Source organism: Leptonotus elevatus, chromosome 8, assembly GCF_054856555.1.
Source record: "Leptonotus elevatus isolate MCC_2025b chromosome 8, RoL_Lele_1.0, whole genome shotgun sequence".
Classification (NCBI taxonomy): Eukaryota; Metazoa; Chordata; class Actinopteri; order Syngnathiformes; family Syngnathidae; genus Leptonotus; species Leptonotus elevatus.
This window is the reverse complement of record NC_141246.1, coordinates 301,055-311,978: the sequence shown is the minus strand read 5'-3', so window position 1 is coordinate 311,978 and position 10,924 is coordinate 301,055. Positions and strand designations below refer to the sequence as shown.

Sequence of the window (10,924 nt, the reverse complement as noted above, 5' to 3'; positions counted from 1 at the left end):
TGTAAAAGTCCCGATACAGAGTGAATGATTCCAAACATAGCCACTGTGCTACTACGAGATGCTAGCATGCTAGTTAGTTAGCGCGCTAGCTCGCTAAAATGTCCCTTTTCACCTCAACATTTGGACTTTTTCTTACGTCAGCTACAACAAGATCAACAACACGTGTGAACGTCTGTAGCGGGACAACATGGAGGAAGTCGGGGGGGGGGGGGGTGGGGGGGGACGTGGACATCTCGTACGTGGTCAACCAAGTCACAGATGTCGCCGACGTCTTGCGGGCCTCAGGCAAAGTGCGGCATTCTGCTGCACGTTCTACAACAAAACACAAGATTTGGAACACAATGTCCACATTTTTGGTGGGGAAAATCAAACACGTTTGAAGATGGCGAGATGAACACGGAAAAGTCGCTAGTTCAAACCCAGACGTTCCATCACTTATTGAAACGTTGTCGTCGTTCAGAGCGCCGCGACTGAGGGGTGTGGGCGACAGCGGCGGACAAATCGCTCATTTGTTCAAGTCAAAAGGTAAGCGAAGCTGCGGGGTGCACAGATTATTGTTCGTTTGCCGCTTTTAGTGGTTTTAGTTTGGGCTGTGGCGTCTTGAATTACGAGTGACTCGGCTAACGCGCTTTTTCATGATGCCAGCAGTAGATTTTTTTATTTTTTTCCTGCCGGGTGCCACTAAACTCAACTCAACTCACTTTTTCATATTTCAGATATGTAAACGCGCGCGTATATGGTCAATATGGCGGCCATGTTGGCAGGGGCGACTGTCCGGCCAAGGTCAATGAGCGCATGGACTTTAGCTTAGCATGGCCATTAGCGTAGCATGTCCGTCGGGGAGCCGTTCATATTTTGACGCAATCACAAGTCGTGTGTTGGACGTTTCTGACAAATAATCATTTTGCCGCCGTCCACACTTTATTCTTTTTTTTCCTCCTCGGCAACTGGTGGGTCACGGACAGCTAATCCCTCCGGTCCGATATCAGGGTTTCTACGGGTCAATACATGGAATTTTTCCCTCAAATTGAGACCTTAAATGCCATTCAAAAGTATTCAGTAGGATGTCTTGCGGTGTTAAAAATTGAAATGCAATTCATGAAAAAGCCTTCGTGCTTTATTTCACATCCGAGGTCGCAAACGAGTCACTCGCGCCATTTTGCAATTAGAAATGTGACGAAAAATATAAGTATTTGTCATTTACAATGAACAAAATGGTCTGAAGTTCCAAATGTCAATTGATCTGAATTTAAAAAGAAAAAAACGAGCTGTTCCCGTCACCAACATGAAACAATAATGCCACCCAGTGGCCGAAAATGACCTCAACACGAATCTATGTCTCAAATAGTTCACACTGGTTTTAACGATTTAGTATATTGTTTTAACTTCAAATCTTGTTATCAATTGCTTACTATGAAATTAGATGTTGCTCACTTCAAATTGTCCTGAAAAGTTGGCATTTTGGCCCCGCCCCCGGCCATGAAAAGCAGACGATTACCTCCGTGTTTTTCCATTTGGCAAGATCTGCAAGCACGAAGATGAAGATTTTCAGCAATTTGAAGCTAGACTAGCCTCATCATGTGTTAGCATGAAGCTAGCGCGAGCGCCAACCGCGTTTTGGTTGGACGGCGGGTATCCAGCGAAAGCGTGGTCTGGCCTCTCGCGCCGTATACGCCTTGCTTAAGGTCGGCGCTTCCGCCCCTCAGTCGCGTTTCCCGGGCTCCTTTCCCGCCAGCCGCCATATTTACCGCTTACGTGGCCTTGGCTACTTTGGTTCTCTTCATCCTCTTCCTCCTCATCAGGGTCACCTGAGGTCGCTTGAGGCCGGCGATCAGCAGCAGGAGGCGGGGCCTGGACTTGGTCAGCCAGCTCCTCAGCAGCGTTCCTTTTGGAAACCTACATAAAGTCAAAAGTTGGCACCTTGCGCCGATTCGCGCCGATCCCGATGAAAGCGACGTTGCCGATTGGGAATGCAGAAACGCCGGCCGGAATTCCCATCCAGGCCGTCGCTGCCGGCGTTCTTGAATTGAATTCCATTTTGCGTTTTGCGTGCGGCTCGCCGACGTGACGGCAAGTCGCCGTTTCTCGCTCGCCGATGAGCAAACGTGTTGACTGCTCAAACGCTTTTCAGACGACCACGAAACGTCGTCGGCTCATTTGAAACGCGGTCGCGTCGCGACTTGACTTTTGACGTTTACGAAGTTGACAAAAAATGTCCTTGCTTTTAGTCTTCGGTCATGAATGGGATGCACTTTTGGGGATGATTTTAAATGTGATTTTAAGAATATTTATATGAGCGGAATAAGGACGTTTGAAAGTGTCATCAGCAGCAGCCAATAGAAAAGCACCTTCAGATGACGTCGACAACCAAATGCAACGCGAGCTCAGAAAATGAGTTACTTTGATGATTAAATATTGCGCACAAGCAGAGGTGGCAAACCCGGGTCCAGAACCTTAAAACCATGTCACCGTTTGGCTTTAACCTCAGGTGCTAGCTAGCTAGCTTCCATGGTGCTCGTTGACCTGCTAGGGAACTAGCTAAATAGCTAGCTAGCATCAATGGCTAAAGCCAAACTGGGGCAGGGTTTTTAACTCTCTGGACCTGAATCTGCCACCCCTGCGCACAAGTCATACACATGAAATAAAAAGACCAAAACTAATACTGAAACTAAGTAAAACTAAGCAGTTATGAAATAACTAAGTAACTAAATAAAAAAGACAGCAGAACCACCAACTTAAAAAGCAAACTAAAATGAAAATTCCCAAACTATAATAACGGTGATCTCCGCAAACGGCGAAATGGGATTGGCCTGGGAATCCAACGCTGGCTGCCGAGACCAACGGCAAGAACAGAATGCGCGGAAAATGGGAAGGAATATCGGCGGTTGCCTTCTTACCAGTTGACCCCGCACATGGGTTAGGTGGTGGGCCGGCGCGGCGCGGCGCTGCAGTGGAATGGCGAGCTGGCCGGCCGGACGCTAGAAGCTTCAGTGCACAAACACCGGCTGCCAATCATAATAGGAGGGGAGGGGGAGGGGGAGGGGGGCTCAGGGGAGGGGGCCCGGCCCACTCAGCACTTCTCGCCGCAAACATCCAATGTTCGGCCAATCGCTAGGCCGCCCGTCGCCGCGGCAACCGGTCACCCCGCTATACAAAGGCTGGAGGGGGGGGGGGGGTCTCCGCCGAATGTCCGTCCTTCCGTCCTCCCTTCCATCTTTCCTTCCTCATTTCCATGCCTGCTTCTGAAGGCAACATAAAGCAACCATTTTAGCTGTGAAATCAACTTCCAGTGAGTGTTAGCCAGCTAGCGCGCTAATGAACGTACGGGATGACTCGGGTTCATGATCTGCGGGTGTAATTCATGAGTAATAAGTGCTCACCTGGCGTGTCATAAATGTGTGTTGGTGGTCTTATCATAAAAGGACCAAAGTCTGGAGTGTCCCGCTATCAGCAGTGCAAGGTCAGAGGTCACATTGTGCTCGGGCTCACAAGGAAAGCGCACGTACGGACGCATCGGCGACTTTGCAGGTAAGCGACATTTCATTCCAGTTTGAGAGTTGAAATCCTTTTTTCTTCAAACCAATTGTTATGTTTCATGTCGGAACGCTGCGTTCAAGGACATGCGGCATTCGCCTCTGCTTGAACCCTCTTCCTGCTCCGCACGTTTCTCACCACTTTGTTCCACTTCCTGGAGTTGCGGCAAGATGGCGGTCCGAGCAGACGCCGCGCTTGTGCCTCTCGCTCGAGTTCTCCGATCGTTGCCATTCGGGACAAATTCCAAATTCCTCTCGCGACAAGAAACGGGAAAGGAAAACAAACGGTGTCAAAAAGTGGTGCTCCTGTGCCAGCTAGCAACATGGCTAATGGCGACATAACGGTGGGCCGCCCGCTGCTATTCTTCTAATGGAAGTTGCCGGAGGCGGAACGGACCAGCGGACTTTGGACCCAGCTGGAGGTTCGAAGTCCTCCGGGATGCGCCAAAGCAGATTCCTGGCTGGAGGCCATTTTGAAAGCTGGTAACTTGTTCAACTGGAGGTTTGACAAGCCAGAAGACGGAACGGTCGCAGATCAAAGCTCACGGCGCGACGATTGGCAGTCGAAGCCAAAGTGCCGCATTTGGAACGAGAGAACAACGTTTTGGCGAGCGGGCGACGGAACGACGGAACGCAAAATGAGAGAAGGAGAGAAGCGGGTCCGACTGCTGAAGACGATTGCGCTCGTGGGAAGATGGACGGCGTCCGCAGGCTGGACGGAAAGAGGAGAACACGCCGTGCGGGGGATCGTCCAAATTGGCGAGCGACAGACGGACAAACGCAAGACGGGAGCAGGACCAATGGACGCCATTTTGAATTTTCTTTCACAGGAATGTTGATTTCTGCTCTACAAAGTAACAAGAGTTGCAATTTGGTGAGCAAGTTTGACGACGTTTGTTTTTCTCGCGTTTTTTCAAATGTTGTCTTTTTGTTTTGCATTCCACATTTCCACAAGAAACTCATTCATGCGAGGAAGATCATTTTGGGAAACCAGTGGAGGGAATCCGGTTTTTGCTTTTCCTCATGAAAGTCACAGAATCGGCGAAGTGGCTTCACGAGATTTGCCGGCCAAGACGGTCTTTGGATTGTTGCGGTCATTCATTTGCAATTCTGCTCCATGTTTATGGAAAATAACACGGGTCCAAGTGGAATGTTGCCGGAATCGATTTCTGAAAATGTCAGTCGGTCGCCGATGTACAACGATCGTCGTCATAATATCACACGCAAGGAAGGATGGCAATTATTTCTCGGACGTTTGTCCGGACAGCAAAGCATTTTCTTGGCCGCTTTTGGCGAGATAAAAAAGCGCCGTAAGATTTGCCGTCCGTCTTCTCCAGATGACTTTGAAAGCGGGAAGGAATTCAACATTCACGAAATCTGGAAGAAAAAAAAGGATTTTGTCCACAAAGTCAAACGACAAACCACGCAAAGCTCGAAAGGTCTTGTGGGAAATATTTCCAATATAAAGATGGACGCTGATCCAGCAGATGTTTCCAACGTCCACATCTGTATCAAAGACAAATATGTACGCAAAATGTGGCTTTTGTTCGCGCACGCTACGCAATCGCGTGAGGATACAATAAAAATGAAATGCACCGAAAATGAAAGTATAATTTAAAAAATCACATTAAAAAAAGCGAGCGCTTTTCACATTCATCAATTCTACAAATAAGCTTTAAGAGCATTCCTATTTTTCTACTTGATTCCACTTCCTGTTTTGCTATCACATGACTTCAATTTCTCTCCACTTCCTGCTTCCCCGTCATGTGACTTGCACAAGCCATTTCAGCTTCTTTCCCTCCGAGCGCAGTTTTTTAAATTGCGCTAAATAAAAAATGGGATGAAATCGATGCGACAAAATTGCACTTCCTGCGTTGCCGACCAGCGACCAACGCGCGCGCCTGTCTTGTTTTTGTGCCGATCAGATCTTTCTTCAAAATGGCTGCCGATGCGCCAAGAGACAAGTGAGTGCGTCGGCCGATTGATTGACAGATTGATGGGTTGACGCGTGGCGTGTGGCTGTGGCAGGTTCCACGCCGTCTGGTTGGTCTTCTTCGTTCTGGGTTTAGGAACCTTGTTGCCGTGGAACTTCTTCATGACGGCCACCGTGGTATGACCTCACTTCCTGTCTCTGAAAGTTGCCGGGCGATTCAAGCACGTGTGATTTGCGCGCAGTACTTCACCGGCCGCCTGCAGGAGTCGACCAATGGGACGGCGGAGGGGGAGGAGCCCCGGCGCAGCGTCCTGCAGGCCAAGTTCAACAACGTGATGACCTTGTGCGCCATGTTGCCGCTCCTCGTCTTCACCTGCCTCAACTCCTTCCTCTATGCGCGGTAAAAAGATCTTTTTTTTAATGAACGCCGACTGACCGGTCGCCAGTCAACTGACCAGTTGCAAATGTAGACAGACGATGGATTGGTCACCAGAGCGCACATCGAGACAAACCGCCGACTGGTCGCCGCTCGATCAACTAGTCACATGTGCACAAATGGATTGGTCGCCCGTCGATTTCCTGACGCATTAACAGGGGAGTGGTCGCCAATCAATCGAGCAGTTTCAGACGTAGACAGACGATGGGTCGGTTATCAGTCGCTTTCAGAGCACGACTGACCGGTCGCCAGCCAATTGGCCAGTCGCAAATGCAAACTCCTCTTTTAGCCCCTTTGCACTTCCTGTTTTGCTGTCATGTGACTCTTGCTTGCACTTGGTGCGTGCGGCGGCGCCAGGATTCGGGAAGCGGCGCGCGTGGCGGGCAGCCTGGCGCTCATCCTGGCCGTCTTCCTGCTGACGGCCGTCCTGGTCAAAGTCCGTCTGGAGCCAACGACCTTCTTTGCCGTCACCGCGCTCAGCGTGGTCCTCATCAACTGTGAGTGGCGTCGCCGCCCCCCTCGTGTCCCGGGAAGTCCATTGACGCTTTGCCGTCGGCAGCGTTCGGCGCCGTGCTGCAGGGAAGTCTCTTCGGCATGGCGGGCGCCCTCCCCGCCGCCTACACCGCGCCCATCATGAGCGGCCAAGGACTCGCCGGGACCTTTGCCGCCTTCGCCATGATCTGCGCCCTCGCCAGTATGGCCGCCGCCACCATGGGCTCAATTGGAGCGCCTGCCTGCCTTCCTTGCCTCTTCCTTCTTCCACGCCGGCCTTTCTTCTTTCCTTCTCTACTACTTTGCGTTCTTCTCTTCCTCCTTTCTTTCCTTTTTTTCCCCTTCCCGACCTTCTTGCTTCTGTCCAATCCTTTCCACATCTTTCTTCATTCCTTCCATTTGTTCTTCTTTTTCTACCTCCTGAATGACCTCCCATCATTTTCCTTCCTTCTTTCCATACGCTACCCTAAGCGTGTTGCTTCTCCTCTTTGCTTCCTTATTTCCTTCTTTTCCTCCTTCTTATTCCTTTCCCTGCCTTCTTCCTTCCTTCTTTCTTATTTGCTACTTTTCTCCCCTGCCTTCCTTACGTCCTTCTCTACCTCCTCGATGTCCTTCTATCATTTTTCCTTCTTTCCTTGGCTTGCTTGCAGGTGGTTCCAGTGTTGAAGAATCATCGTTTGGTTATTTCATCAGCGCTTGTGTTGTCGTCCTGCTCTCCATCTTGTCGTACGTCGCGCTGCCTAAACTGGTAGGTGCGCGCACGCACGCACGCGCGCGCGCACGCACACACCTGGTTGTGACGTGACGTGTGCATGTAGGAGTTTTTCCAGTTTCATCATGCGAGGAAGGACGCACACGTCGAGGACGTCCACATCGCGCTAACAAAGCCGGGTAAGCTGCGTCTTCAACTTCCTCTTTTTTTCTCGGGGAAATAAGGAAGGACAAGTCAAGAGGGATAAAAGCCTATTTGAGGGAGGAGCTAGTGAAGGAAGTAATGAAGGAAGCGAGGAGGGAGCGGAAGAAAGAAATGATGGAAAGAGAGAGAGGAGGTTGGGGGTGAAAAGGACGGAGGTAGAGGACAAGCAGCAGATGAGAAGGAAGCAAAACGAAAAAACTCGTCCTCGTTTGTGTCCTCGTTTGTGTTCGTGGTCGTGGCTTTTCTTCCTCATCTTTCCTTCCATGTCATCCCGGCGGTCTTCCTGGACGTCCTTTAGAAGAAGGCCCGGTGCGGCGTGCCAGCGTCTCCATGGCGACCGTCTTCAAGAAGGTGGGTGTGTCGCAGCCGCCGTGCGGCGCTGACGTTTGACCTTTGACCTTTGACCTTGTGGTCGTCCGGCGTGGAGATTTGGCCCCTGGCGGCGTGCGTGTGCGCGACCTTCACCATCACCATCGGGACCTTCCCCGCCGTCACCGCCGACGCCAAGTCCACCTTGGCGGCAGGGGGCGCCGGCTGGGGTGAGTCGCCTTTCTCTGCCTTCCTTCCTTCCTTCTTTTCTCATGCATCCTTTTCTGCTTACGTTCTTTCTTCTCCTCACTTCCTGTCCTCTTCTCATCCATCTTTGTGTACTTCATGCCCGCCTTCGTTCCCTGCCTCCTTCCTTCCTTCCTTCCTTCCTTCCTTCCTTCCTTCCTTCCTTCCTTCCTTCCTTCCTTCCTTCCTTCCCGTGACTGATGATGTCATCACCTTGTGTCAGACATGTACTTTGTGCCGGTGGCTTGTTTCCTGCTCTTCAACGTGAGCGACTGGGCTGGGCGGAGCCTGACGGCCTTGTGCACCTGGGTGAGTTCTCCTCACGGGTGGGCGTGGGGAAGTGGGCGTGGTCAGCCGTCCCTCTGACGTCCGGCGCTGGCGTTGTCTCGCGCAGCCGGGTCAGGACAGCCGCCTGCTTCCGGTGTTGGTGGCGTGCCGCGCGGCGCTGGTTCCCGCCTTGATGTTGTGCAACGTGCAGCCGCGCCGTCACCTGCCCGTCGTCTTCCGGCACGACGCCTTCTTCGCCGCCTTCATGATCGTCTTCGCCTTCTCCAACGGCTACCTGGCCAGCCTCGCCATGTGCTTCGGACCCAAGTCAGACACGCACGCCAGCGTTTCCTCCTCCTACTTTACGACTTTATTTTCCTTCCTGCGATCACTCTGTCCGCGTCTCGTCGCGCTGACGCAGAGTTATTATACTTTGGGAATTTTCATTTTACTTGGTTCTTATTTCATTTTGAGTTTTTTTTTGTTTTTTTTAGTTCGTTTGAATTCGTTTCCAGGGTGGTTCTGTTCGTTTTGATTAGTTTTAGCTCTTTAAAAAAATGCTTTCAGTATTAGTTTTGGTCTTTTTATTTCATGTGTATGACTTGTGCGCAGGGGTGGCAAATCCAGGTCCAGAGAGTTAAAAACCCTGCCCCAGTTTGGCTTTAGCCATTGATGCTAGCTAGCTATTTAGCTAGTTCCCTAGCAGGTAAACGAGCACCATGGAAGCTAGCTAGCTAGCTTTAGCTAGCTAGCACCTGGGGTTAAAGCCCCAAACTGTGACAGGGTTTTGACGTTCTGGACCCGGGTTTGCCACCTCTGCTTTTGCGCAATATTTAATAAACGGGCAAATCATGAGAAAAGTAACTCATTTTCTTAGCTAGCGTTGCATTTGTTGTGGCCTCGGAGCGACGTCATCTGAAGGTGCGTTCCTATTGGCTGCTGCTCGATGACGTCACTTCTGTGCGACACTTTCAAACGTCCTTATTCTGGTGAAATAAATATTCTTAAAATCACATTTAAAATTCATTACCAAAGACATTGTCGCTGTATTTATAGTTTTAGTTTTAGTTAGCTTTGTAAACATAAAATGCAGTTTCAGTTAGTTTTCGTTTTTATTTTGTTAACAAACTTGCTTTTTGAATTTTAGTTTCTTTTTTTTTTTGTGTTTGTTTTGTGAACTAAAATAACCCTTAATTGTCCTTGATGTGGTCCAGGAAGGTTCTTCCTCACGAGGCGGAGACGGCGGGCTCCATCATGGCCTTCTTCCTGTCTCTGGGTCTGGCTTCGGGCGCGGCGCTGTCCTTCGTCTTCCGAGCTCTAGTTTGAAAAGGTCCCGGCCGGCTTCCTTCAACGCCGCATGGCGTCACAAAGACTTGTTGTCCTTTCAAGATGCCTTGTCAGATTTTTCTACCTCAAATCACAGGAAGCTCGCCCGGTGCCCCCCCCACACAAATGCTTTGAATTCTTAAAGAATATATTTCAAACATTTGCTTTCCGAGATTTTATTCAAAAAAGATCAAGTTGAAGTCATCCGTTGCCGTGACGATTCCACAAGCTCGAAACCTAAACTAGAACAATTCCTGTGGAAATTTTGAATGAGACTGCTGACAGTTGCAAGGTGGAAGGTTTTGAATCGACCGGCTGATGTAACAAGTACAACTTTATACGTTCGGGTTTTACTTTGAAATTTTGAAAGAAAATTCGGTGTAGCGATAAGCTGAACAGTGTAAAGTTGGAACGGTTGAAATTGGTCAAAAAATGTAGTGATTAGAAAGGGGAAGAAAAAGAAAAAGTATGTGCTTTTATTTTGAAATTCTGAAAAAAAATTGTGGTTGGATAAACCAAACAGTTTGAAGTTGGAACAGTTTAAATTGGTCAGACAATGTATTGATTAGAGGGGGGAACAAAAAAAATCTGTGCTTTTATTTTGAAAAAGAATTGTGGGAATGTGTTACGTGCCCTATGTGTCTATTTACAAAGTTTATTGTGCAAAACTAGTGAAGTGAGTTAAAAGGAGCGACCCTGCAGTTTTCCATGTCTCCCCCTGCCAACGCAGCTGAATCCAATCATCAGCTCATCAGCAAGCTTGCAGAAGCATGCTAACGATCCTCTTCATGAATCAGGTGTGTTAGTGGAGAGAAATATGGGGAAAAGGCTGCATAGGGTTTCTCCAGGACCAGACTTGGGCACCCCTGCGCTGACAAGTCACTTCTCAGAGGGTCCTCAAAGACATCCTGAGATTCCTTCCACGAAGTCCCTCCAAAAGGTTCCTTCAAATGAATTATGATTATTATATTATTGCTAATCTTCAAGAAGTTCCTCTTGAGCATCAGTTTCCGGTCCTCGAGGGCCGCAGTCCTGCATGTTTTGGAGGTTTTCTGATTCAAAGGATCTGCTTGATCAGGTGTGTTGGAGGAGGGAAACCTTCAAAACATGCAGGACTGCGGCCCTCGAGCACCGGCGTTTGAGACCGATGTCCTAGAGCAGGGGTGGGCAAGCTGGATCCCGGCGGGCCGGAGTCCTGCAGGCTGAAATAAACAGCCACAAACCACATGCACGCTAGCTACGGTCGCTTTAGCATGACGGCACTGGCAGGGTGAGGAGGGGCTTCCGGGTGGTGGGCGTGGCAGTGGAGACGCACTGCTTTTTGGTGTAGAGTAGAGTCGGGTTGATCCCGTCGGTGGAAACGAGCCTTTAGTTGTTGATGTGTTGAGTGCGCGCGCTACCCCCAGCGAGGCCTTGGCATCCGGCGGGGGTCAGAGGTCGCACCGTGCCTTTAAGCAGCAGCACGT

At 49.9% G+C, this 10,924-nt stretch overlaps 1 protein-coding gene across 1 annotated transcript; it reads left to right on the top strand.

Moving 5' to 3' along the window:
- The first annotated feature begins 232 nt into the window (after nt 1-232).
- LOC147169065 (equilibrative nucleoside transporter 1-like) lies at nt 233-10,272 on the top strand. The gene is made up of 13 exons (XM_086082027.1): nt 233-3,528; nt 5,459-5,497; nt 5,562-5,643; nt 5,709-5,866; nt 6,260-6,399; nt 6,462-6,596; nt 7,045-7,142; nt 7,213-7,306; nt 7,492-7,661; nt 7,738-7,849; nt 8,089-8,174; nt 8,260-8,459; nt 9,347-10,272. The coding sequence occupies exons 1-13, from the start codon at nt 3,395-3,397 to the stop codon at nt 9,456-9,458; spliced, it is 1,560 nt and encodes a 519-aa protein (XP_085938153.1). The 5' UTR covers nt 233-3,394; the 3' UTR covers nt 9,459-10,272.
- Nucleotides 10,273-10,924: the final 652 nt, after the last annotated feature.

What these genes read in the sequence shown, in the direction of transcription:
- LOC147169065 (XM_086082027.1), top strand. Translation starts at nt 3,395, where the DNA reads ATGTGTGTTGGTGGTCTTATCATAAAAGGACCAAAGTCTGGAGTGTCC. An exon ending in AACTCCTTCCTCTATGCGCG is followed by an intron (nt 5,867 to 6,259) that starts GTAAAAAGATCT and finishes CGGCGGCGCCAG; the next exon opens with GATTCGGGAAGCGGCGCGCG. An exon ending in GGCAGGGGGCGCCGGCTGGG is followed by an intron (nt 7,850 to 8,088) that starts GTGAGTCGCCTT and finishes ACCTTGTGTCAG; the next exon opens with ACATGTACTTTGTGCCGGTG.